This window comes from Chelonia mydas, chromosome 14 (genome assembly GCF_015237465.2).
Source record: "Chelonia mydas isolate rCheMyd1 chromosome 14, rCheMyd1.pri.v2, whole genome shotgun sequence".
Classification (NCBI taxonomy): domain Eukaryota; kingdom Metazoa; phylum Chordata; order Testudines; family Cheloniidae; genus Chelonia; species Chelonia mydas.
In genome coordinates, this window is record NC_051254.2 from 25,967,722 (window position 1) to 25,995,648 (window position 27,927).

The 27,927-nt window shown below is 44.6% G+C and overlaps 1 protein-coding gene across 1 annotated transcript; it reads left to right on the forward strand.

The window, feature by feature from the left end:
* The first annotated feature begins 388 nt into the window (after positions 1-388).
* Positions 389-27,313, forward strand: LOC102946969 (myosin heavy chain, skeletal muscle, adult). Its single transcript, XM_043528403.1, has 38 exons — positions 389-624; positions 710-853; positions 946-1,102; positions 1,926-1,953; positions 2,055-2,163; positions 2,260-2,352; positions 2,549-2,612; positions 2,708-2,806; positions 3,396-3,499; positions 3,657-3,795; positions 4,778-4,896; positions 4,996-5,145; positions 5,830-6,000; positions 6,620-6,926; positions 7,045-7,118; positions 8,241-8,328; positions 8,423-8,540; positions 8,932-9,055; positions 9,139-9,275; positions 10,202-10,457; positions 13,703-13,945; positions 14,053-14,229; positions 14,316-14,461; positions 14,538-14,628; positions 15,166-15,555; positions 16,400-16,526; positions 20,302-20,420; positions 20,687-20,883; positions 21,243-21,426; positions 21,507-21,672; positions 22,008-22,132; positions 22,380-22,688; positions 22,789-22,992; positions 24,404-24,529; positions 24,623-24,793; positions 24,878-24,982; positions 25,293-25,388; positions 26,981-27,313. The coding sequence occupies exons 1-38, from the start codon at positions 421-423 to the stop codon at positions 27,131-27,133; spliced, it is 5,814 nt and encodes a 1,937-aa protein (XP_043384338.1). The 5' UTR covers positions 389-420; the 3' UTR covers positions 27,134-27,313.
* The last annotated feature ends 614 nt before the right edge of the window (positions 27,314-27,927 follow it).

A 27,927-nucleotide genomic window follows, 5' to 3' on the forward strand; every position in this document is an offset into this window, starting at 1 on the left:
AGGAAAGAGGACCTAAGGGGGCTTTCAAAATTCCTGGTATGTTTTTGGCTCTTCCTGGTCCCTCATATAGGAATCTACTTACGTTGTTGCTATAAACAATGGTGTGCATGTGGACAATGGGTGGGTGGACAATGGTGTGCATCCCACTGGAACTGCAGGACCTCTGGTTCTATAGATTAGAAAAGGTATAAATAAATTAACAGTGTGATAATAGAGGCCCAAAATTAGAGTCTGGATCTAAATGGCTGGGAAAGCCTCTCACTCAGATCTCAGGAGGGGCAGTTGGGAGTAACGTGGCCAGTTAAACAAGTGTAAGAAACTGACATGGCAGAGTATTCAAAATGAACAGCACGTGAATCATGTCACACATTTTCTCCCCAACAGAACTCACTGCTGAGCTGCCCTAGATAAACCGCAGCCATGTCGTCGGATGCTGAGATGGCCGTCTTTGGGGTGGCAGCTCCTTTCCTCCGAAAGACAGAGAAGGAGAGAATTGAGGACCAGAACAAGCCTTTCGATGCTAAGAATTCGGTCTTTGTGGTGCATCCCAAGGAATCCTATGTGAAAGGCGTAATCCAGAGCCGGGAAGGAGGGAAGGTCACAGTCAAGCCTGAAAAAGGAGAAGTGAGTAAAAACAAGGAGTAAGGAACAGCATTTTGTTCCTCCTCTGTTCTTAGCTGATAGAAATGGGTCTCTTCTTTCCTTCCAGACTTTGACTGTTAAGGAAGATCAAGTCTTCTCCATGAACCCTCCCAAATATGATAAAATCGAGGACATGGCAATGATGACCCATCTCCATGAACCTGCTGTCCTGTATAACCTCAAAGAGCGTTACGCAGCCTGGATGATCTATGTAAGTACAGGCCGATGTCTTTCCTGGACTTCCAAACTAACAGCTACACTAAATCATGTGGAAGCCCATCACGTTATCTCCCTTTCTTTCAGACCTACTCGGGTCTCTTCTGTGTCACTGTCAACCCCTACAAGTGGCTGCCGGTGTACAACCCAGAAGTTGTGTCTGCCTACAGGGGCAAAAAACGTCAAGAGGCCCCTCCCCACATCTTCTCCATTTCTGACAACGCCTATCAGTTCATGTTAACTGGTGAGTGGCTCAACTCCTGAAAAGTGATTATAGAGTGAAAATTTCATATGAGGAATCACAATCTTCTTTCTGGGAAATATGACATGCAGCTAAAGACACCAAAAACCTTCAGAACTAGCAATGTGCAAACACGAATTCATCCAAAGACAAACTGAACCTGACCCAAACATTAGCCCAGCTCTCAGAGAACCCAAAGCAAACCTTTTTGGAAGTTCACAAGCGTGAGGTTAATGGAAAAAGTACAGAATGTCCATATCTGCTTCTGCACATTCTGGCTCTAGCTGGGCCCAAAGAAGAACTGTAAAAAATCATGACACTCTGTTCTCAGGAAGCCTGATTCTTCCTGAGTTTGCATCGTGTGTGTCATTTACACTTGTGCAAAGTGGTGCATCAGAATTCTCCACTCCCTTACACCTTGTGAGATAATTCACATGCACTTTGCACTCTTTTTGCACTGGTGCTATGCAGATGGTTATAAATTAAGGATCAGGTCATTATTCTGTATAACTCTTTGCTGTCCAGAGATATAAGTAGCTTCATCAGATTTCTGTAAGAGGATATTCTGTGAAAGGGAAGTGGGTATAAGTATCCTGTGATGGCTCTATTGATCTGCATGAGTTTATATTTATTATTTATTATGGCTAGGATTTTCAAAGAGGCCTAAGGGAGGTAGATGCTGAATTCCTATGGACTTTTAGTTAGTTGCCGGATGCCCTGAGGCCCCTTTGCAAATCCCAGTACTTATTTGTTTCATTCAGTTTTCAGTGAGTTCAATGTTACACAGTAACTCTTTTAAGTCTCTTTGGTTCTGTCTCTTTCACAGATCGGGAGAATCAGTCGATCCTCATCACGTATGTATATTTCCCTGCTCCAGTTTTTGCTGGCTTTGCTGTGCACTACAGGAAGAAACTCTTTGGTTATGTGTTCTCTGCTTCTCTGTTTGATTTGACAGCGGAGAATCCGGTGCTGGAAAGACTGTGAACACAAAGCGTGTCATCCAGTACTTTGCAACAATTGCAGTTTCTGGGGAGAAAAAGAAGGAAGAGCCAGGCAAAATGCAAGTGAGTTGGTCACTAGAGAAGTGATTAAATGTTCTATTCTGAAGCTGCCATTTGGTTTAAAACGACCTTAATTTGACAATAATTGTTACTTTGTAGGGGACCCTTGAAGATCAAATCATCAGCGCCAACCCCCTGCTGGAGGCCTTCGGTAATGCCAAGACCGTGAGGAATGACAACTCCTCTCGTTTTGTAAGTCTTTTTGACAAAATTGTTCCTAGCCACAAGTGCAATGATGGGCCGTATATGTTCCTACCATTAGACTGACAATATAAATCTTGGCTGAGTTTTCACACCTGCGGAAGAGACCCCAGGGCAGCTTTGCAAATCTCACTTCTGGAGTCTGTCTCTGAGGGTTTAAACGAAATAACTTTTTTTTCCTTTAAAGGGTAAATTCATCAGAATCCACTTTGGCACCACAGGGAAACTGGCTTCTGCTGACATTGAAACATGTAAGGGACCTCCCTTTAAGGGTCACAATTCTCTGTCTCTCTTTCTTTCTCATGGTGTTTTCTTGTGGCTAATTGTACTTTACCTGCCTTGCCAGATCTGCTGGAGAAATCTAGAGTCACTTTCCAGCTCAAGGCGGAAAGAAGCTACCACATATTTTATCAGATCATGTCCAACAAGAAGCCAGAACTAATTGGTAAGAAACGTTTTAACTCTTTTGGTGGAACTGGTCACTGAGTAACACCAACTGTTGAGCTTTGTTACATGGGCGATTATGGGCATGTCTACACTGCATTGTAAACCCAGGCTCAGATTCAGATTTGAGCCCAACCCCTCCTCTACAGTTCACGCTCAAATCTATCTGACTCGGGTCAGTAAGTCGTCAGGGCCAGATTCCTAGGACCCATGTGGGGTGGGAGGTCCAACCCCAAATCCTGCTCTGACTTGGGACCAAGCTCGGTCATTTTGCAGTGTGGATCCTGCACAAGCCTGGGTCCCCAGAAGCAGAAAGTCTGACTCGGGTCTTTGAGCAATATGGATGCATCAGCATGGTTCTGAGAACTAGGTCATTCAATTGTAAACCTGGGTTTACTATGCAGCATGACGCATATGCATAAGCTTGGAAACACTGCGTCTGTAGGCATGGGGCCCACAGACCAGGATTTACAATGGTGTGTAGACATACCATTAAAGCCCTGTGTTACCCTGAGGCAAGGTCTGGAATAAATATGTGACCAAAGACCAAACTGCAGCAGGTAAAAATTGGGATCTATTTTTGTTTTCAGAGATGCTTCTGATTTCCACCAACCCATATGACTTCCCCTTTGTGAGTCAAGGTGAGATCACTGTAGCCAGCATCGATGATCAGGAGGAACTCATAGCCACAGATGTGAGTAGCACAAAGAAATTAGCACAGGGACTATTAACTATACCAGAGAAGGGGTAAAATGTCTGAGTGCTTTAGGAGCTGAAATCCCATCGTAAGTCAATGGGGCTTTGGCTCCTAAATCACCTAGGTGCTAGATCTTTTATGATTGTGTTGACAGAGCGCCATTGACATTCTGGGCTTCAGTTCTGATGAAAAAATGGCCATATACAAGCTGACAGGGGCAGTCATGCACTATGGGAACATGAAGTTCAAGCAGAAGCAGCGTGAGGAGCAGGCGGAGCCGGATGGCACAGAAGGTATTAGCAGAATCTGAGCTAAACTCTCAATAATACAAGCAAAAAAATGAAGCCTTAGTCATCACTTGTGCTGAGCTGGGTGTTGGCACAATTTAACTCATGGGGGAGGTGGCTATAAGGGCTGATCTAAGTTATAGCATATCTACTATAACATACCTGCTACACATGGGTGTAAATGACACATAAGGTGTAAGCATCTCAACCTCCCCATCTCTAAAATGGCCATCTTTGTAAAACAGCTTGGCTTCGCATATGAAAGGGGCAATGTAGGTGTTTTATTGCCTAACCAGCCCCTGGATTGTGCTATGAGATGAGACAGGCAGCGGGGAAGTGATGGCAGGAGAGGGCCAACATTGGGTAGTCATGCTAGTTTAACATCATGACGTTCCATTCTGTCCGAGAAAGCATGCACAGTTCCTGCCTAGGCCAATGGGAGCTGCATGTTCATTCTGTGGACACAATTTGGGCCATGGTTTGAAACTGAAGAGAGACATTCTCATTTGTTTCTAGGCCAAATGCTGCACTGAAATACATCCCTTTGTAATCCTGTTGAAGTCAGTGGGGTTGCACAGCATGGAATATGGCCACTAACCTAAGTCCTTTATTCTGATCATTCAGAAATCAGAATCTCTAGACAGGCTGCACAGTAAAGTGGCAAAGAAAGAGCTTCAAAACCATCTTTTCATTCTGGCTGTTCATCTGCTTCTTTCTCCTTTAATATTTTTTATTCAGACCATATGGATATTTTTTTGACAAATTCTTTCAATCACTTGATGTACAGACCCTCTCAATCAATTGCAAAACAATTAATCGAGAAATCAAGAAATAAAGGAAACTCTAAACTCCATAATTGCTGGAGTTATTAATAGTATGTGGTAGCTGGTGAAACACGAACAGATCTCATTGCTCTTTTCTAGTAATTATAAAAGACACCAAAGTCTATTTTTGAGCTACTAATTCATTCCTCTAACTCTTTGTTTAGTGGCTGACAAAGCTGCCTACCTGATGGGTCTGAACTCAGCTGACCTGCTCAAAGCCCTGTGTTACCCCCGAGTCAAGGTTGGGAATGAATATGTGACCAAAGGTCAAACCGTGCAGCAGGTAACTATCGGTGATCTAGAACTCCTGGTTTGAATTAACATACCCGGGTTTCTTCTTCTGCTTTGTATGGTAACTCCAGTCCTTCTCCTACTGGTTTAGGTGCACAATTCAGTGGGTGCTCTGGCAAAGGCGGTCTTTGAGAAAATGTTCCTGTGGATGGTCATTCGTATCAATCAGCAGCTGGATACCAAGCAGCCCAGACAGTACTTCATTGGTGTCCTGGACATTGCTGGCTTTGAGATCTTTGATGTAAGGAGCAGAGGTTTGACAGCAGGTTCTTGGAAGGGACGCTCAGGGGTTCTGAGAACTTTGAGGATTATTTAAAAAAAATTTAAATAATTTCCTGGAAAAGCCTGACTTTTCTGCAGAAACAGGTGTCTCTTGATCTTCTCCCACAGTAGTATGACCCTCCAATGATTTCATTTTTGGGTAGATTTTGTTTGGTACCTGCAGAAATGGCAACTACACTGAAGGTGCCTTCAAATTGTTAACAGGTGGTGCCTAATAGCAAAGAAATTATCCTCCACCTAATGCAAATTATTGTAGGTGCTCACTAACTCCCAGGCAGGCTTGCAGCCGAGTATCTGGAAATGTTTTAGTAGGCTGGAGGGCTGAGAGCTCAGAAGGAGCTGGGCAGGCCCAGACCCTAATATATGATCATGACCAAGAGCATAAAAATGGCTAAGTAGGCCTGGGCCCCAGAGCACAGAAATAACTGGACAAGCCTGGGCCTTACATTGCAGAAATGTCTATGAAGAGCTGAGGATCGAATCCCAAAACATCTGGCTAGTTTTAGGGAAGAGAACTCAGAATCCCACTGAAGCCCAGGTTAGTTACACAGACATGATGAGTTGAAAGAAGAGTCATTGTTAGGTATATCAGGTGTGCACAGAATTTTACAAATAGGCGTATCTTCTTTTTGCCTTTGTGTAGTACAACAGCCTGGAGCAGCTGTGCATCAACTTCACCAATGAGAAACTGCAACAGTTTTTCAACCACCACATGTTTGTGCTGGAGCAGGAGGAGTACAAGAAGGAAGGGATCGAATGGGAGTTCATTGACTTTGGGATGGACTTGGCTGCCTGTATTGAGCTCATTGAGAAGGTTCTTATGCTTTATGTGCTGAAGGGTTCTTTAGCTTCTAAAGGATTTTGCTATACTTAAGATAATTAATAAATGCATGCTCAAGTGCATGTAAATTATTTAATATACTCTGAATAATTAAATAAATATATTGGACATTGGTTGTGAAAAGGTCTCAATCCATAACTTTGGGATAGGGTCACAAGGCAGCCACACATAACTGTATGGCAACAATCCCTGTCACTGTTCACTTCCACAAAGAAAAGGACAGAGTAAGTTTTAGAACTCTTTTCAGTTACTTGGACACAGTAACTATTTGAAGGACATCTAAAGAACTGCACGGCCTCACCCCTAGACATAGAGGTTTAGAATGGTTCCTGTTTCATTCACTTTAACTCTCTAGCATACAGAAAATCTGTCTAGGACACGCAAGATGATTTTCCATGTGCTATATCTTTATTATTTTCAAACCTACAAATAGATACCATAGGTAGGTTACCCTAATTTTATCTTGTTGAAGGCACATTCACTGACACAATATCCCTTCTGAATGCAACCAAGAGATGCTCACATTGTCTAGGAGGCTGATTTGTAATATCTCTTTTTCCTCTCTCTTCTCATCTGTTGCTGTGTCTTTCAGCCAATGGGTATTTTCTCCATCCTGGAAGAGGAGTGCATGTTCCCCAAGGCAACTGATGTGTCTTTTAAGAACAAGCTCTATGACCAGCACCTTGGCAAGTCCAACAACTTCCAGAAGCCCAAGCCTGCCAAAGGAAAGGCTGAGGCCCACTTTGCCCTGGTGCACTATGCTGGCACTGTGGACTACAACATCACTGGCTGGCTCGAGAAGAACAAGGATCCCCTGAATGAAACTGTCATTGGGCTGTACCAGAAATCGTCACTGAAAACACTGGCTTTGCTCTTTGCCGTATATGGTGGAGATGCAGGTAATTTCTGTGAAATCCGTATTTTGTTTGACACACAGCAGGTAGCTCCTATAGAAATAAAAAATATGCAAAATGTTCATCTTACATTTTAATTGCATCCTTTTCTTGTATTATTCAGAGAGTGGTGGTGGTGGCAAGAAGGGAGGCAAGAAGAAGGGTTCTTCTTTCCAGACCGTCTCTGCTCTTTTCAGGGTACAGTACAGTGGTCATTATAAATCTCTTTTCTATGTGAAGGAGGAAAGAAGACCCCCTTTAATTCTGCAAAGCCTGGTTTCCAGTTAGTTCTGACATGCACAAGCTTCCTTGCTCATAAAGAGCAAAGGGCTGCAGTCCTCAATCAAACAAAACTTCCAGGCAGGTCACTAGGAGTTTTGCCTAATTAACAATACGAGAATAAGGGCCAGAGTCACTGTCGCCTCTGGATGATGTCAGAGTCACTGTCTCCTCTGGATGATGTCAAAAATGATATAAAACAAAATCATTCTCTGATATGGGGCTTAACATGTTCCTTCCCTCTACTTACCCTTTCAGAGGAAATTGATTCAGGACCACACACTGTGCAGCCCTTCCCCCAAAATGTGGATGTTGCAATGGGGTCGGGTCTGTAGGCGCCCTTCATGTCTCTGATTATAACTGAAGAGCTGACAAACTTACGAGTGTGTCACTTGTGTCTCACTTTCCTTCTGCCTCTCACTCCCTTCCTTTCTCATCCTCTTAAGCGTCCTGATTCTCCCCTGCCTGACACCTTGGGTGTCACTTTCACTGGTGCAAAGGAGTACAAAAAGGGTGTACAACACTCCCAAATCAGAATTCCTCCCTCCCTCCCTCGCTCCCTCCCGTGAGTGGCAGTTTCTGACACCCACCTTGCGCTCACTTTGTTCAGGTGTCAATGACTAGACGAGGTGGTGGGCAGTGGAGAGTCTGCATTTAGGGCTGTGTTTTATCCTCACATGCAGTCCATTAAATTTTAAGTTCAGATTTTTGAAAGTTGCCTTATGTTTCAGCAATTCCAGTGTCCCTTCTACCAGTCATAATGGCCATTTCCCATAGGCTCAATTGTACTATTTTTAATTATTTAATTTCAATTTATTAACAAGTTTCAAAATTACAAGAAGGAGGGAGATATTGGTTAGAATGTCTCCAGCTGGTAAGACTTGACAGCTCATTTGTCTGAATTTCAAACACTGGTCAACAGTTTGCTACAAATCATGATCCCATTATAAACATTTTACTGTATTTATCAGTGCACAGGTCTGCATATATCTGCATAGGTGTAACATTGGTTAACTTAAATCTTTGCTTACGGTCTCACAGGAGAATTTAAACAAGCTGATGAGCAATCTGAGAAGCACTCATCCTCACTTTGTGCGATGCATCATTCCCAATGAAACGAAGACACCCGGTAAGAAGCGCCAGTGTACAGAGATCTTAGTGAGATGCAGCCATTCCCTCTGGGCTGCACAATAAGGTACTAATTCATGCTGTGATTTGTTAAGGTGCCATGGAACATGAACTCGTACTACACCAGCTAAGGTGTAACGGCGTGCTGGAAGGGATCAGAATTTGCAGGAAAGGATTCCCCAGCAGAGTCATTTACGCAGACTTTAAACAAAGGTCAGACTCCTCCAATCCCTGTTCCATTCTCTCTCTGTGTGGAATAGCTTGCCTTTTCTAACTACTTTAACTATTGTAGTCACTGCAGTGCCCACACATGCTGTGTGTATAGAAGAAATTTAGAACCAAACTGGTATACTCCAAAAAGCAGCAAAAATACCACACTTTTCCTGTGTGGGGGGAGGGGAAGGGGCTGGGTGAGCCGTGGAGTGGCCATGTCAGGTGACTATGTAGCCTTTAAATACCATAAAGCTGAATTTCATGATGGGTCTGTCTGTGGGACCTCAGGATAGGGGCTTCATGGGAGGACAAAGGCAGTGACAGAGACATGGCCAGTGTGGCCAGAATTGTGAGCAATGTGAGCTTCTTCATATTTTGTTTTCTCCCACAGATATAGGATTTTAAATGCAAGTGCCGTTCCAGAAGGACAGTTCATGGACAGCAAGAAGGCTTCTGAGAAACTACTTGGGTCCATTGATATTGATCAGACCCAATATAAATTTGGTCACACCAAGGTACAAACACTCTGATTCAAACACCGTCTATTTGTATTTTGTACAGAATGAAAGTGATTGTCTTTAACATTCTCTTCCTCAAGGTGTTCTTCAAAGCAGGACTTCTGGGTCTTCTAGAGGAGATGAGAGATGATAAACTGGCACAGCTTATCACCCGTACACAAGCCATGTGTCGTGGCTTCCTGATGAGAGTGGAATTCAAGAAAATGATGGAAAGAAGGTAGCAATGTACTGTATGCCTGCTGGGTCTGTGTCACCCCATAGGGGTGAAATGAACAAAGTTATAGGACAGACTCCATCTGATTTAGATCTCATTAATCCACTGTATCAATGTGTGAGTGCTTGGGAGTAGAGCTGGATGAAAATTTTCAGACAAATAATTGATTTGCTGAAAAATGCAGTTTTAGGTCAACCAAAACAATGAATGAATTTGCTGGTAGTTTAGGCCCAAGAAAATGCCGGATCAAGATTCACAAGGGGACTTAGGTGCCATTCACAAAACAACCAGAGGAGGAGCCCCAGAATACCTGTCAGTTAGTTTTGGTTCAATGTTAGTTTTGGTTCAACCCAAACTGATTTTTTTAATTTTATTTTTCGGAACTGCCAGTGAACCAATGAATCAATTATTTGCCCAGCTCTATCTGGGAGTGTAAATCAGTCTAACTTGTATACCAAGGAGCAAGAAGAAGGTGTAATAAAGTGTGTGTTAGACTAGGGGTGGCCAACTTTAACTTACACCTTCCAGTTGGGTACTTTTATGCTAAATTCTCTTTGGCTCCTCAGCATGTGAGTTACACCAGTTCAGAGTCCCTTAGACTCCAAAACACTCATCAGAGGGAGTGGGTCAGTTACAGATGTGATGTGTAAAGAGGGAGCAAAAGTTCATTCTGGTTTGTGAGCGTGAGTCAAGACTTTAGTTCAACATGCACATTGAGGAGACCGACAGTGGAGTTTTACTCCCCCTAGACTTTCTGAGGCTCAAGCGGGTCCAGAGTCTGTAACCCTTAGAGTAGTATGTTTTCATGTGAGTGGCCCCATTTGAACTCAAATGAGGCTACTTGGCTGAATAAATGCTATTCACAATATTCACAATGCATTGCAGAATCTGGCCTTTAACATTGACCATATATTCTGATTACATTATAGAGAGTCCATCTTCTGTATCCAATACAATGTTCGGTCGTTCATGAATGTCAAGCACTGGCCCTGGATGAAGCTGTACTTCAAGATCAAGCCCTTGCTGAAGAGTGCTGAATCTGAGAAGGAGATGGCCAACATGAAGGAAGAGTTTGAGAAAACGAAGGAGGAGCTTGCTAAGTCTGAGGCAAAAAGGAAAGAACTGGAGGAGAAAATGGTGACCCTGCTGCAAGAGAAAAACGACCTGCAGCTCCAAGTGCAGTCTGTGAGTATCACCAGTGCATTCGACCCTTATTGCACAGTAGAAAGGTCCAAGCTGAAGGTTCCAAATGCAACTTTCCCATGAAGCATCCCATTAATAGCACTGGGGTCAGTGTTTGGCCAAGATAAAATATTCCCCGTGTTTAAAATATAAAGTATCGAAAAGAAAGTACAGGTGCATAAATAAATAAATAACTAAATAACAATACTCCCAGGCACGTATGACAGATCATGCCCTAAAACAAGGTGAGAGCAAGCAAATTCGGAGAAGCAAAATTATGCTCTTTAAGTACACCTGCCTCATCCAGGGCAACTTAGTGTGACAATGCCAGTGTATTCACAAGCCCTGATGAATTTACACATCTGCTGTACCCTTTAAATGTATTATGCCACTGATGTTGCCATCCCAGGCTGGATTAAGGCAATCTGGAGCCTGACACACACCACGACAAGGGGCTGTCTGTGGCTCCACCCACACAGCCGCAGCCCTGTGATGTGGTCCCCCCACTCCTCCAACACACACAGTTGAAATGGCAGTGGCAGCAGGGCTCCTCCCTTCCCAGAGAAGCAGTGGCCGCAGCATGAGGTCCTCTTTTCCCAGAAGAAGAGGCAGAAAGGGTCTCCTCTCCTCCGGAGCAGCAGGGGCGGACGTAGGGCTCCCTCTCTCTCTCCACAGAAGCGCACGGCGGGAAAAGCAGGGGCACGGCCCCCCAGGAATTGGTGAGGGCACAGAACTCCTCTGGCGGCCCCAGGGCAGTGGAGGGAGAGTGAGCTCCTCCGCCCCCAGGGTGGAGTGGGGACCTGCCCTCTGAGTTTCACGCTGGAGGGCTGCTTGCAATGCAGAGCTCTTTGCTGCAGCACTGGGCAGCCAGATCCCCTCTTCCAGGAGCCGGGGTTCTCTGGAGCTCACTCACCCCACTCCCTTCTCTGCCTCCACCAATTAGCGCTGAGATGGCACGCAGTGACAATCCTCTTAACCAATAGTGAGCAGTGCCTCTGGGGGTGGGGCAGGCAAGGAAGGGATCAGTCGAGGGGTGAGCACAGTGTTCCTGGATGGTGGTGGTGGGAGCACGGGGTACCCCGTGGCAGGGCTGGGTAGGAGGGGGGAGCACAGGGTCCTCAGTGGTGCCCCAAGGGGAGAGCGAGCTCCTCGGGCCCAGGGGCAGTGGGGAGGAGCACAGAATGTGCCTCCCCAAAAGGGTCAAATTTTTACACCTGCACACGCCCCTATCCAGGGTGTCTATCCAGGCACCCTTCCACTCTGGCCCCACACAGTCCTCTGCTTGGGCGGTGTCTCTGTAGCCCATCAAAGCAGCAGGGCTTGGAGCTCAAACTCCAAAGAGATGACTGGGGCCATTCTGCCCTCTTGGGCAGGGCTGTCCTCAGGCATACGCAGCATACGACACTGCATAGGGCACCCGAAAATTTGGGGCACCACCAGGACGGCAGGTAAGAGTGGATTGGCTCCTGCACACCCAGCGCGCGCTGCAGTCTCCTTAGGCAGGGGCCATATTCACAGAGCCGAATGCACCGGGGCGGCGCGTTCTGTGTGAGGGAGAGGGTACAGGGGTCTCTGAGGGGAACTGTGACTCTCTGCCACTGTGAGGCAGGCCGGGCGGCTCGGTATCCTTTGCTGCCTTGTCCCTCCCCTACCGGGCTGTGAGCCCAGACTGCCGCAGCATCTCCTGCATACGAATGGGGGGAGAGGGGGGAATCTTCTGGGGGTCCGTGGGCGGGGGTGGTGGCTGGGCCCCAAGTCGGGCATAGGAGCACCAGCTTAATAATACTGCGTGTGGCCCCATAAATCCTAAGGATGGCCTTGCTCTCGGAACTATTGTTTTAGGCTGTCTGCAAACTCAGGCAGTTGTCACTGCATCACTTAGACTTGGCTCACATTTTCAAACTGTTCTTCGTAACCCCATGGGCTAGAAACGTCCTTTTTTTCCAGACTGTTTGCTGAGGTTTTATTGCAGCCACATGACTCCAGAGTTGAAGCCCTACATACAGGCTTTTAGTGCCTATGCCTTAATCTGTCCCTGTGAAAATAATGACTTTTAGAGAAAATTTTGGAGCATGAGCTACAAGATGTATATAAAAAATTAAGGACATTTCAGTTTTTTCTTTAAAAAAATCACTCAGTAGATGATTTTGCACTGGCTTAACTCCACTATTTCTCAGCCAGGCCTGTGAAGGATTCGGCCTGAGTTTGAACACTATGTTGACGCAAAGGCTAGACCTTGCATACAGATCTGCCTCCAGGGAGCCTCACTGACGTCAGCGGGGCTCTGTGTGGATGCAGAGTCCAGCTGTGTGGAGTCATATGGCAGACATGGGCTCCATTTGCAGCATCTAGCCCCAAATTTTATATTCTCAGTTAAGCCATACTTGAGGTACCTGAGCACTAAAAATGTTTGCCAAAAATATGAACTGGTGAGAGATGCTTCATTTATGACCAGAAATTGAAAAATATTTGTTTTTCATTTCTGAGTTGTACACAAATCAGATGTCAAGAATTATAACATTCATAAACCAGTCGGAGAACACTTCAATCTCTCTGGTCACGCAATTACAGACATGAAAGTTGCAATTCTTCAAAAAAAACCCTTCAAATCCAGACTCCAGCAAGAAACTGTTGAATTGGAATTCGTTTGCAAATTGGATACAATTAACTTAGGCTTGAATAGAGACTGGGAGTGGCTAAGTCATTATGCAAGGTAACCTATTTCCCCTTGTTTTCTCCTAACCCCCCCCCCCCCCCCCCCCGACCCGACGTTCTTGTTAAACCCTGGATTTGTGCTGGAAATGGCCCAACTTGATTATCATACACATTGTAAGGAGAGTGATCACTTTAGATAAGCTATTGCCAGCAGGATAGTGGGGTGGGGGGAGGTATTTTTTCATGCTTTGTGTGTATAAAAGATCTTCTACACTTTCCACAGTATGCATCCGATGAAGTGAGCTGTAGCTCACGAAAGCTTATGCTCAAATAAATTGGGTAGTCTCTAAGGTGCCACAAGTACTCCTTTTCTTTTTATTGAAATTAGAGAAATTTCAGGCCAAATGGTTGTTTTTTTTTCCAGAAAATTTTAAGTGACTGATAATATGAGCTACAAGTGGAAGTGTCATCAAAACCATAACTATAAAATACCTATTCCATGCTATAAAAGATGCAGTAAAAGTCATTATGAGATAAATACCAGTTAAAAAAAAAACCTTTTAGAAAATATCCTAATAATGGATTCACTGTAGGAATCTGATGGCTTGGCTGATGCTGAGGAAAGATGTGATCAGCTGATCAAAACCAAAATCCAACTTGAAGCTAAAATTAAGGAGGTGACTGAAAGAGCAGAGGATGAGGAGGAGATGAACGCTGAGCTAACAGCCAAAAAGAGGAAACTGGAGGACGAGTGTTCAGAGCTGAAGAAAGACATTGATGACCTTGAGTTAACATTGGCCAAAGTTGAAAAGGAAAAACATGCCACAGAAAACAAGGTATAAGGCAGAATCTCTAACGAACTTTCTAAAATATGACACTGCTGGTTCACAAACAATAATGTTTTGTATCCATTTTCTTTAACTACCTTTGTTCAACTCTGCAGGTGAAAAACCTCACCGAGGAGATGGCAGTTCTGGATGAGACCATCGCTAAACTGACAAAGGAAAAGAAAGCCCTCCAGGAGGCCCATCAGCAGACCCTGGATGACCTGCAGGCAGAAGAGGACAAAGTGAACACACTGAGCAAAGCTAAAACCAAGCTGGAGCAGCAAGTGGACGATGTAGGCACAATAACATATGGAGAGAACAAAACCAGTGTGACATTAGGCTCTTGTTCGCAGAGAATTTATGGCCTTTTTCTGTTTAGCTTGAAGGGTCGCTGGAGCAAGAGAAGAAGATTCGCATGGACCTTGAAAGAGCGAAGAGGAAACTTGAAGGAGATTTGAAGCTGGCCCAGGAATCCACAATGGATTTAGAAAACGATAAACAGCAGCTGGAGGAAAAGCTGAAGAAGTAGGTCTGGTTTGCAGGGGGTATACTGCAGATCCATTTTGTTCCAGCACTAACTTTTTTTTTTCCGTGTGAAAAGGAAAGATTTTGAAATCAGTCAGCTCCAAAGCAAAATTGAGGATGAGCAAGTCCTGGGGATCCAGCTGCAGAAGAAGATCAAAGAGTTACAGGCTAGTCATTAATTCTTTCTATTCTGGTCTTCAGAACGAGTTCAGTTAAAAGGAAGCCACCTTTCTTAGGCTTGGTCTAAGTTAGGTTGACATAGTCATGTTGGCCAGGGGTTTGATAAAACCACATCCCTGACTGACATAGATTTGCCCCAGTGTAGATGCACACCAGCTGTGTTGGTTGAAGAAAGCTTCTGTCAATGTAGGTGGATGAGAGTAGGGAGAAAAGAGGGACAGTTGTACCAGGGCTCTGAGCTCAGGGGACCCCCAAAACATCTTTAACATCTGTGTAAATAAAGTGAAATGGAAAGAGGTGGACCCAGTGAACATGATGTACCAGGGACCCAAATTTCTCTCAGTGGGTTTGGACGTAGCTACCCTAGTTCAGGGAGGTGGTGTTTCCTTGCCACCAGAATCCCCTGTTGTCAGTGTAAGCTGCATCTATTCTACGGAGTTATGCCAGCAGTACTCTGCTGACAGCCATACTGGTATAGACCCCAGAAAGAAGCCACAGTTGTAGTGTTTCCTTTTGTTCTCTAGGCTCGTATTGAGGAACTGGAAGAGGAGATAGAGGCTGAACGTGCCTCTCGGGCGAAAGCAGAGAAGCAGCGGGCTGATCTCTCCAGGGAACTCGAGGAGATCAGTGAGCGTCTGGAAGAAGCTGGTGGAGCCACAGCGGTTCAGATTGAGATGAACAAGAAGCGTGAGGCAGAATTCCAGAAAATGCGCCGAGACCTTGAGGAGGCCACTCTGCAGCACGAAGCCACAGCCGCCGCCCTCCGGAAGAAGCACGCGGACAGCACGGCAGAGCTTGGGGAGCAAATCGACAACCTGCAACGAGTCAAGCAGAAGCTGGAGAAGGAGAAGAGTGAACTGAAGATGGAGATTGACGACCTGGCTAGTAACCTGGAGACTGTCTCCAAAGCCAAGGTACAGAGCTATGTATTGAAAGTGCTGTCTTTATCCTAAGTGTTATTGCAGCTGAAAAGAACAGAGGATTTATATTTAATTATATCAAATTTTACATGTAAGCAGGGTGTAAAAGAAGGGTAAGAGCTGTACATGTATTACTATGAGTTGGTGTTTAGTAATTTTGGCACTAATATAATGATAACTAATGGGTACTTTTGGTTTATAAGATAAGAACCAAAGGCAGGGTTGAATAAAGTCAAAGGCTGATGGTCAATGTTTTGATAGGAAAGAAACTTGGAATGCAAAGGCCTCTACCTTTATTAGTCCAGGTTAGTACCACGTTAGCAGGAAAGACCCTCACAATTATTATAACACTGAAACTCTAATTATATGATTAAAATTTAAATAATAAAAGAAAAACATTAAAAACTTCTGACAGATCAATTATCTCAACATCACTCTTTTTTGCTTTCCTGCCTTTTTCTCTTTTGCCCTTCCTTCCCTCCCTCTAATCACTGTAAAGTGATGAGTTTTGTGAATAGTAAATACACAATAAATCATGATTTAAAATAAAAATCAAGGACTCTGCATCTCAACTGACAATCTGTTCCTTAATTTAAACAAGTGAGATAATAGTTGAATGATTTATGACAATACATTATCACACACTACTACCTATTGTTGTGTATATCTTCTATAATCCTGCAGTCTTAGCGATATAAATCCTTACTATAGAACTGTTTTCGCTCTTAAATGCTGGCTAGCATTTTGTGGTCCATGAGAGCTGCAGATCGTGTGATCTCAGAGTACAACAGAGCCAGTTGTGTAGCCTCTTTCCTTTTGCCCATTTCACATATTGCAGGCAAACCTTGAGAAGATTTGCCGCTCTCTGGAAGATCAGCTTAGTGAGGTTAAGACAAAGGAAGAGGAGCACCAGCGCTTGATCAATGACCTGAGCACTCAACGAGCTCGTCTACAGACAGAAGCAGGTAAGACACTTATAAGTGTTTGCTTCACGGTAGAAATTTGACCAGTCTATGCCTGAGAATTGGGATACTTCTGACAATGGTGAACTTATCTCTCTATGGCTTAGACTCTACCTGCCATTCTATGTGATGCCTATAAACACTCTAGATTACCATATGTCAGATCATTACCAAGTAGAAATCCCTTCTTGAATACTTCATGCTAATAGAATAAAGACTGAAAGATTTTTGTTTTATTTTGAACACGTCACCGAATGCATTGCTACCGCTGCTACTGCTAAGAATAATAAGGCAGAGAGGGAAAATGACACACTAATGAAATTTGCAGAGGATACTTAATGGGGAGAGTTGCAAAACCCAGCAAGGATAAAAATAATAGAAAGGAACCCAGAGAGATTAGGAAGATGAGCAAGAAAATAATAACACAAGATGCTTTTTGGAAAGATACAACTAATAGATCTATGGGGAAATGAACCAAAGTACATGTACTTGATGGGTGGGGGAACTCTGAGAAACAGGAATGTTGAGAAAGGTCTGGGAGACACACTGGACCCCAGGCTAGATTTACATTTGCCAACTAATATGACAACAAAGAAGCTCAGTGCAGTTTTGTGTGCTGCATGGGCAAATGCATCACGTCACAAAACAGGGCGGTTCTAAACCCTCTCTATTGAATATTGTGGGGATCATTTTTACAGCAAAGGGTTAATTTGGATGTTCCTTTGCACGTCAGAGCTAGGACTATACTTTGGGTTTTTTTAAAATAATTTTAGGCTTCAACTTTTTAATGTCAATACATGATGTAGACCTTTATTAACTACATGCAAGGCCTTTGAGTATATCAGATTCTTTTGGCATGACTGTTGTCAAGGAAATAAAGACTTCCCACAATTCCATGCAAATTGTCCAGAGTCCATAGGCCTTAAAGCACTGCAGTCTTTAGTCTGCAAGCAGGGAGAGGTAAGGAGCAGAGACCAAGGTGGGGTGGCAGGGGCTCTTGGGAGAGTAGAGTAAGCTACCTGTTTGAGGCTTCTAGAAGGGGATGGGTCTAGGGGCTCATGGGCTAGGGAGGTCAGGGTGGTATGGTGGGGGCACCTTGAAGGGGAAGAGGAGGGTCCGGCTGGAGGGGGTGTCTGGGAGGGGAAGTGGAGGATCAGGCTGACTGGGGGAAGTCTGGGAGGGGACGAGGGGGGGTCAGGGTGCTGGGGGATACCTGGGAGGAGAAGAAGGGGGGGTCAGGCTGGTGGGGGGTGTCTATGTGAAGAAGAGGAGGGACAGGCTAGCGTGTGTGTCCAGGGATCGGAGGTCAGTGGCCGGTGTTTCTGACTCTCAGAGATGGCAATCCCCTTTGGGTCCCATTAAATCTGGCCCAGCTGTCCCTGCTGTCATGACGGGGGTGGGGGAGGCGGCTGGGCCAGACTTCAGTGAGTGGTGTAGGTGTATGGGGTTGCAGGCTACCCAGGTTTGGCACCGTAGGCAGATAAACTGGCAGGTCTGGCGCCCTAGGCACTGGGTCTCTTCTTAGTGCTCTCCGAATGGCCATGGCGATCAGAGACACCTAAGAGGAGGGGGCTTCTGGGAGGAGTCTGGTTTCTTGGGTTGCTTTTTGGACTTCAGCTTGTCCATGTCTTCTTCTGCCTCTTTGTTGTCTTTGGGTTCTGGGAGCTGGGCATCTTGTTACTCACGTCCACCCTTCTTCTCAGGGGAAAAGAACCAGCTTGCTTGCTTGCTCGGCTGGTGAAGCCCAATCCCACAATTGGTGTCTCAGAGTCAGTTCCTTATTTATATAGATTTGGATCCAACATGTGTCCAGAGCCAGCCGAGGCTCAGAGCCCCTTTCCCTGAGGAGCTGGCAGAGTTCCTCTTGAGCCCTGCCTGTTTTTCAAAGGCAGCGAAGCATCTGTGGCTCAGGAAGCTCACTCAGTTTCCAATGCACTAATGTACTTGCTCTTTTCTGATTTGTATGGTCTCTGGCAAGTTTTGCTTTCATCGAGAACTTTCCCCCTGTATCTGGAGAGCCAACTGGGCACTCTCACGTTAATTTCTAAGTCCCATTTCATAAATATACCCCAGCAATTAGCTTACTTAGCAAATGTTTTCCAGAGCAAAAGAAGAGACAGAGAGTTGGTATTAAATTTTTAATAAATGGCCATGTATATTTAAATTAAATATTCTAGATCTATTAATACTAATATATTTCATATTCAATTTTTTAAAAGTCTTCTCTGAACTTTCTCTACCAGTTTAGAATAGTTATCTCATCTGGTTATTTTGGGAAAGTCCTGGTGGCAAGATCCGATCTCTCAGGGTATGTCTACACTGAAAGGAAGCCCAGGGTGCAAGCTCAAGCCTAACCCCCTTTTTGTCTACACACAAATCACACTAACCATGGGTTCAGACACAGGGTCGCAGGACCCCACGGGGATGGAGGGGCCAAGCCTGAGTCAAGCCAGGACCCAGGGTCCAAGCCCTATTGCTTTGCAGTGTAGACATTGCCCCACAGGACTCATGCTCTGGGAGTTTGCCAAAAGTACTGCACAACTCCACAGGCTGACTTCCTTTGTTCACTGCACCATGAACAAAGGGCTAGAGTGGCCACATTTTGGGATGGTGCTAAGAAGTCTGGGACATGGGTGGCTGAACTCGGTCCCGCACAATGTAGCATAGACGTTGGAGCCCCAGGTTGGGACCCAGGATTCAGCAGTTCCTAACCTGAGGTTACAAATGAGTGTAGATGCTCAAACCTTAGGTTAACAAGCCCAAGGTCTTCTAACTCGAGTTCTATTAACCTTGGGCTTACATTGCAATGTAGACAGACCCCAAAGGTGGATAAGTTATTATTCCTGATGTCCAGTACGTGAAAAAAACAATGCTAAGTCCTAAGTGAGGTTATGAAGGCATCTTTATTGTCAAGAGTAAAAGGAAGCAACCGAATCTCATTGCAAAGCTACCATGTTATTGGGCTTGGCTGGCACAGACATTCAGTTTAGTTCTGGGAGACTGAGCTCAAACTTGTGTGGCTGTACAGTGAATGGAAAACTTCCACTCTGAGCCCTGAAACCAAATCCATGGTCCTACTCTGAAATCAATAGGTGCAAGAGGAAAATGATTGGGATACAGGTGCTCTCTCCCTGATTCTCAGAAGGCTGTCTATATCTCTCCCTCTATAGACACATTTGGATCATTCGAGTCTTGGCACAATGCCAAGCTAACTGAGACACGCTGCCATATTTACAGACTGTATATCACATGCTGTGTCTAGGGTTTAAGGAAGATAAGGGGCCCCCAATTTCCACAGTGCACAAGGCTCCAAAATTCTTTAATCCAACCCTGACCAAGGGGATGAAGGAACTAGTAATGAGAAATGATTTAATAAGATAATAATGTACAGTGTGGCTAAGTGATAACTTAGTTTATTTTAATGGAAATACGAAGGGTGGAAGACTATGTTTAGTGTTATGCACCAAGGGTATAAGTAGGACTACTGGAATGAAACTAAGAAAAGAAAATTTAGACTCAATATTAGGGAAACCTTCCTGACAGTGAGATGTATTAGACTTCCACAGGTGATGAGTCTATAAAATTATATGGGACTAGAAAAGTGGACTAGAAAATGTACTCTAGGGAACAAGAGATTGGCAGAGAGATAGACTAGATGATGTAACAGGAGTTTCTCACAGCTAACATATGATTTTGTCTCATTTGTGAAAAAACATTGTTTCCATCATTTTCATTTGAGTCTCATTAAATCCCTCCTATTTCACTTTGTCCTTTTCAGGTGAATTTTCACGCCAGGTAGAGGAAAAAGATACATTAGTTTCTCAGCTCTCAAGAGGCAAGCAGGCTTTTACCCAACAGATTGAGGAACTGAAGAGGCACCTAGAGGAGGAGATAAAGGTGAGGATTTTTCCAACAGTATTGTCTTCATCTGAAGGTTGGCGGTTTCATTTGATGCCTGCTTCATCATCTACAAAGGATGCTTTAACCTCATATAAAATCATACCAGTCTGGAAACTAGACAGTGTATTTATATTTATCCAGATCAATTTTAAATGCCCCCTACAATGGGGTTTCTACCACTCCATCGGCTGACAGAGCTCACTGTCAGGAGGATCCCCAGGATATTTAACCACATCACTGTGCTACTCCTGTTGTGTCTCCAGGCTAAGAACGCACTGGCCCATGCCTTGCAGTCTGCTCGCCATGACTGCGACTTGCTCCGGGAACAATATGAGGAGGAGCAGGAAGCGAAAGGTGAGCTGCAACGTGCCCTGTCCAAGGCCAACAGTGAAGTTGCCCAGTGGAGAACCAAATACGAGACGGATGCCATTCAGCGCACAGAGGAACTGGAAGAGGCCAAGTACGTGCTGGGATGGGGGGAGGGCTGGAAGAAACCAAGAATGTAATGTGGAAATGGGAAGAGGCCAACGATATGCCCAGAACACGGAGTATATGGGGCCCAGGTGTGATGGTAGAGAAAAAGAAAAACTAAAGTGTATATATCTCCTGGGAAACAATAGGGGGACAGTCCAAGTGCAGTAGTGTCTCCAAGATTAGGAGAGGGCACATATTATGTATGCCCTCGGGTCACAGCCCAGAAGAGGTGACTTCTGCTCTCACAAATCCCAGAGCAGCTGCACACAGATTTCTTCCCATATTGCTCACTGAATGGGAGCCGTATTTACTCACTAAGTGGGAGCTGTATTTACAATCTTCCAGGAAGAAGCTTGCCCAGCGTCTGCAGGACGCTGAAGAACATGTCGAAGCTGTAAATTCCAAATGTGCTTCCCTTGAAAAGACGAAGCAGAGGCTGCAGAATGAAGTGGAGGACCTGATGATTGATGTGGAAAGATCTAATGCTGCCTGCGCAGCTTTGGATAAGAAGCAGAGGAATTTCGATAAGGTATTCCAGCCTTTTGGGTGTTGGATGGAGCATCCGCTAGTGATCTCCGTTGCTCAGACTAAGGTCTTGTTGTTCTTTAGGTTCTGGCAGAATGGAAGCAGAAATACGAGGAAACGCAGGCTGAACTGGAAGCTTCCCAGAAGGAGTCTCGCTCGCTCAGCACGGAGCTGTTTAAGATGAAGAATGCTTATGAGGAAACCTTGGATCAACTTGAAACTCTGAAGCGTGAGAACAAGAACTTGCAGCGTAAGTCCCCGGATTTCTTCTCCTAACATGGGGCTTCTGGAAAGCTTGTCAACACTCTAAAGTGAAAAGAAAAGGAGTACTTGTGGCACCTTAGAGACTAACCAATTTATCTGAGCATCCGATGAAGTGAGCTGTCGCTCACGAAAGCTTATGCTCAAATAAATTGGTTAGTCTCTAAGGTGCCACAAGTACTCCTTTTCTTTTTGTGAATACAGACTAACACGGCTGCTACTCTGAACTCTAAAGTGAATCTGTCTGTGCCTGTGGCATTTCTAAGGAGCCTCTCTCTCTTTGGGCCCTTTGTCTGATTGCGTTATTTGTCTGTAACCCAACAGAGGAGATTTCTGACCTCACAGAGCAGATTGCAGAAGGGGGAAAGACCATCCATGAGCTGGAGAAAGTGAAGAAACAGATTGAGCAAGAGAAATCAGAAATCCAGTCTGCTCTGGAGGAAGCTGAGGTACACATGCCATTAGTCACTGCTTTACAAAGAGAGAATCAAAAACCTTGGAGCTGTATCCTGTTGTAAACACGGTGGGATAATTCACAGGGACAGGAGGACAGCACATGCTGTGCTGGAAGCTATGTACTCAGTGCCCATGCTACCCACAGCACTACATTCCAGTTTGTGGGAGCATCTAACACTTTATTTGGAAGGAAACAACTATTTTTGTCCCTTTATTGACCCTTCACTTGCTCTTGTTAAGGCTTCACTAGAACATGAAGAGGGCAAAATCCTCCGCATCCAACTTGAGCTGAACCAGGTAAAGTCTGAAATTGACAGGAAGATTGCTGAGAAAGATGAGGAAATTGAACAGCTGAAGAGAAACCATGTCAGAGTTGTGGAGTCCATGCAGAGCACCCTGGATGCTGAGATCAGGAGCAGAAACGAAGCCCTGAGGCTAAAGAAGAAGATGGAGGGGGATCTGAATGAAATGGAGATCCAGCTGAGCCATGCCAGCCGCCTGGCTGCAGAGGCACAGAAGAATCTGCGAAACACACAAGGAGTGCTCAAGGTACACTAAGCCACACATGCCTAGTGCGATAGCTCAGCTGGTCTTTTCAGCATGCCAAGGAGTCTGCGCCTCCAGGTAATTTCTCTCACTCGTTTTACAGGATACCCAGATTCACTTGGATGATGCTCTCCGAAGCCAAGAAGACCTGAAGGAGCAGGTGGCCATGGTTGAGCGCAGAGCTAACCTGATGCTGGCCGAGATTGAGGAGCTGAGGGCAGCTCTGGAACAGACAGAGAGGGCCAGGAAAGTGGCTGAACAGGAGCTTCTGGATGCAAGTGAACGAGTTCAGCTCCTGCACACCCAGGTCAGGGTCTAGTGTGAAAAGAAATCCCACAAACCCCTAAGCAGGAGACTGCTCTGTAGGTACCCTGCTCCAAAGAGCAGCGCTAGAGGGTGTTTAGAAGATTTTTGTTCCTGAAATGGCCTTTACGCTAATGTCCGTAGGATGGACCTTTGTTAAACAGAAAGCAAGAAGCTGCAAGGCCCTCCTTGGTTTCCCTCATGTTGCTGTGTTGAAGGCGACACAGGGATGACGAAGGTTATAATTGCAGTGATGTGATGGAGGGGGCAAGTGTCTCAGAGGCTCTGGGAGTGGCTTTCCTGTCTCTTATACAGTTTCCATCATTGGATACTTTTAAGTCATCTCTGCCATCCCGCTGGGGCTCAGGAGGTATTTCTACAGAGTGATTATTTTGTTTTGGAATGGACCAGATTTACAACAATTGGCACATAGGGTTTGCCACAAGCTATGGAGGTAACGTTTGTGAGAGCTCTTAAAATATTCACAGCACATTCTCCAAAGAGCAGAGATAGGCAGTGTTAAGAAGCAGTAAAGACCTTGTCTGAAATGAGCATTGTGGCAATATTCAGTAGGATGGACCATTGCTGAAATGGAAGCAGAAACCTGCAAGTCCATGTTGAAGGCTACATGGGGGTTGTGAAGGTCAGAGGCAATTACAGCAATACTTGAAGTTGAGTGATGGAGGGGGATATCAGGGGCCTCAGGTAGCCTTTTGGAATCATTCTGAACCAGTCCGAAGGGAGAGCTGGTGGGTTTCCTGCCTCAGACGTAGTTGCTGTTGATGGATACTGTTAAATCATCTTTGCCAGAGATGATATTTGGGGCTCAGAAAGTGTTTCTAAAGGGCAATTATTTTGCTTTTGGAGCTGACCAGATTGCACCACCTGGCAGGTATTTCCAACCTATTTTCACAAGGGATGATATCACCAGTAGACCTTAAAAGATGATCTTCCCTTTGTACCCTTCTGTAAGGACACACGTTGAAGTGTGTGCTATACTAAATTGTCAATACATGGCAATATAATCAAATGTGTGTGAGGTGCTTTCTGTGTATGTTTGCCAAGTACTCCTTACTGCTACCTTTATTAAGGCAATGAAAAAGATTTTTCTTTGTATTAATATATTCCTTATTCACTCACTACTTCTGTCCTTCCTGCAAGCACACTGCCTTGGTATACAGAGTTTGTCACAGACTTGGTGGGGAGGGGTAATGTTTTTGAGAGCTCTATCTCAAAATATTCACAGCACGTCACTATCTGCCAATGTTCTGCAGTGATAATTCATTTAGAGGAGAGTTCTGTTTTACAAAATGTTAATAGTAACCTGTGCATTAAATACAAATACTCAGTTCATGCTCCAGAGTCAATATTTTGGGACTAACTGTAAAAATGTCTTACCTATTGTTGTTAAACAGAACACCAGCCTGATCAACACGAAGAAGAAGCTGGAAACAGACATTTCCCAAATCCAGAGTGAAATGGAGGAGACAATTCAGGAAGCGCGTAATGCAGAAGAGAAGGCCAAGAAGGCAATCACTGATGTGAGTTGAAGGCACCTTTCTTTGGAGAACATGGCCGTGTTTGCACCTGAAATGGCTGGTTTTCTGGACCGGTTTCCTTTCTTTCCTCACTAGGCGGCCATGATGGCGGAGGAGCTGAAGAAGGAGCAGGACACCAGCGCCCACCTGGAGAGGATGAAGAAGAACCTGGACCAGACGGTGAAGGACCTGCAGCTCCGTCTGGATGAGGCAGAGCAGCTGGCACTGAAGGGTGGCAAGAAGCATATCCAGAAACTGGAGGCCAGAGTGCGTATTCCCCATATTTGTGCATTTAGGAGCATTTCCTATGTCCAGTCACAGTGAAACTCAACGATCCATTTCTCGTTCCAGGTGCGTGAGCTGGAAGGTGAGGTTGACAATGAGCAGAAACGCAGCGCTGATGCTATCAAGGGTATGCGCAAGTATGAGAGAAGAGTAAAGGAACTGACCTATCAGGTAAGGAGAGAGGCCCTTTGTGCTGTCACATCCTTCTCCGGGGAGCACGAATTGTTTGCATGTGAACCTGCAGGGGGCAATTTTTATTGCCATTCTCAAACAGCAAGACTGTTAACAGTAATACTATGGAAAAACAAAGAGTTCACCAGGAAATCATTTGAAAGACTATTAAAATATCCATGTTATAATCTTTATTATCCTACTTACCAAAATGTTTTATACGCAACATTGCTTTCGCTGTGTAATATGAAGGAAATAGACAAATAATTTGGAAATGAAATGACTTTTTTCCATTACAAACTGTTCCTAGACCGAGGAAGACCGCAAGAATGTTTTCAGGCTGCAGGATCTGGTAGACAAACTACAACTGAAAGTGAAAGCTTACAAGAGACAAGCTGAGGAGGCTGTAAGTATCATTCTGAGGTGGGCGAATATTCATCCTCTGATGGGATAGAAATTCTGCTACTTCGAGGAGAATTATATTAAGTTGTTTTCCACTAATTGTCTGTCTGTATGTCTGCCTATCTAAGCCCCTGGAATTTGTTTGATGCCTTGTGGTTGTTTTTTGCACAACAGCTCAGGTACACAGAGAATTAGTTTGTGTTGGCCATGGTAACATCCCTTGTGGACACCTGGACGGCTTCAGAGCAACATCGTTGGGAGAGGGCTTCCCACATCACAGTGCCAACCCAGAACAATGGATCTGGGAGGCTGCAGTAACCACAATTTCATTCAGATACAAATAATTCCTTTAAGTTGCAATTTTGCCAGAGCCAGAAAATGCTGTCACATTATCAAAGAATGTTTCTTCCCCTGGGGCAATGGCTGAGGGACTTCGGTCTTGGAACAAATCAGGATTTGTGTACATCGTAGCAGAACTTGCACATCCTTTGGCCTGTACCTGCTCGGTTTACCACTCTTGTACATTCTTTAGCATGGTGTTACCAGTCTGGTGGAATATTTACACTCCACCTGTTTTTCAGGGGTGCTTGCACATTTCTTGAAAAGAATTTGTAACAGAAGCTTATGAGCAATTGAGGAGGGGGTTAGAATGGAAGCTACCTGACCTACAGTATACACTATCTACTCAAATATTAAGTACATACAGTAAATACCATTAAAGTCTTTTTAATATAAAACTCCCTCTTATCTTGTCCCAGAATGTAAATCACCTGTCCAGTAGCTCTTCTCATTATTTAAATCCCCACTATCTATCAGAATACTTTTGATTTCCCTGCAACAATACACATAAATAAGGAGCCACTCTGTGTGTGTGTGTGTGTGCGTGTGTGTGTGTGTGTGTGTGTGTGTTTCACACAGATAGATAGATTTGCACTAGGGAACTAAAACTTTTTTGAGTTTTTTGTGACAGGTTTATAGTGCTTTTGATATAACACAACTGATCTGTTCCTTTCATTCAGTTCTGTCTTCCTCTTCCTTGTAAGATGCATCTCGCTAGAAAGTACCAATTGTCCTTTTCTTGCAAAACCATGAGCACTCATTCTAATTGTATGAAAGGTAATTTTTGGGGAATCTAATAAAAAATCAGCAAATAGGAGATATTTTAGACTGCTCAGCTGAAGCGTTCCCCTTAAAATGCTTATGAACTGGAATGGTATGGCATCTGGCATTCGGATTTCTTCACTGTCCCATCCACCTATGAGTCTATGAGTCTAGGTACAAGGAACCTACATCCACCGTAGGATAAACTTTTAGTAACAATCATGTTTACTGTCATTTTGCAAATGCAAAAGACTCCAGCATTATCAGTGAACATACACAGCTAAAGATACATAACTCTTAAATGTTTGCAAAGGTATTTCAAATAGTTTTAAATAAATTTTCTAAATTAGAAAATGATGAGGTAAGACGTGGTCAGTGGGTGACAGAGTCTGGGCCTTCCCCTCAGCAAACAATTGCATCCAATCAAGTCCCAAATGTGGGAGAAGGGAAACTGTTAGCCTTTTGGTTTTCACAACACTCTCTCACCATCCTCAGGAGGAACTATCCAATGTCAACCTCACCAAGTTCCGCAAGATCCAGCACGAGCTGGAAGAGGCTGAGGAGCGGGCTGACATTGCGGAGTCCCAGGTCAATAAGCTCCGGGTGAAGAGCCGAGAGGTTCACAAGAAGATTGAAGGAGAAGAGTGAGGATGTCTCCATGCTGCAAAGTGACTGAAGAAATGCACAAAATGTGAATCTCTCTGTCACATTGCTTTGTAATTATTGTTTATTCTGTCCTCAGTGTCTAGTAAATAAAGATTATAGAGAGCTTTGCATACAAAGAACCAGAAGTGGCTTTTGTGTTGTATTCATTAGCTCTAGAATCTTATTAAGGTTTGTGCACTTATATTTTTCTAACCAAACATACACTAAATATTTGTAAGCTGTCATCCCTACATTTTTAAAGAATTTGGGCCACCATTAACATAATCCAATCTGACCTCATGCAAATACAAGGCCACAGAATTCACCCAGGAATTCTTGGAGTAGAGGAAATTATTCTTCTGTATGATGTAAGTGAATGCTGTCAACCCATCCAGCCTTGATTCAAAGCCACCAAGCAATGAGGAAGTTACCACATCCCTTGGTAATCTGTTCCACTGGTTAATTACTCACACCGTTAACAAGGTGTATCTTATTTCCAATTTGAATTTTTCTAAATTCAACTTCCTGGAAGTTGTGTTACATTAAATTGATCCCACAAATCAGATCTGGCCGTGCTATTATGGTAGGTCCCCTGCTTTCCCTTCGTATGATGAGTCAGGGCGCTGCCTGTTGCCCTTATTCTTGGGCGTTGAGGGCTCCGCTAGTGCCCTGGTAGGAGAGAGAAGGGGAGCGGGGAAGGGACCCGGGCCCGTCCTCTGCTCCGGGTCCCAGCTCCTTCAGCTTCATGGGCTTCCTGCCCTCTTCCCCATTGGGCAGGTTTTCTCTCAGTCCTGTGT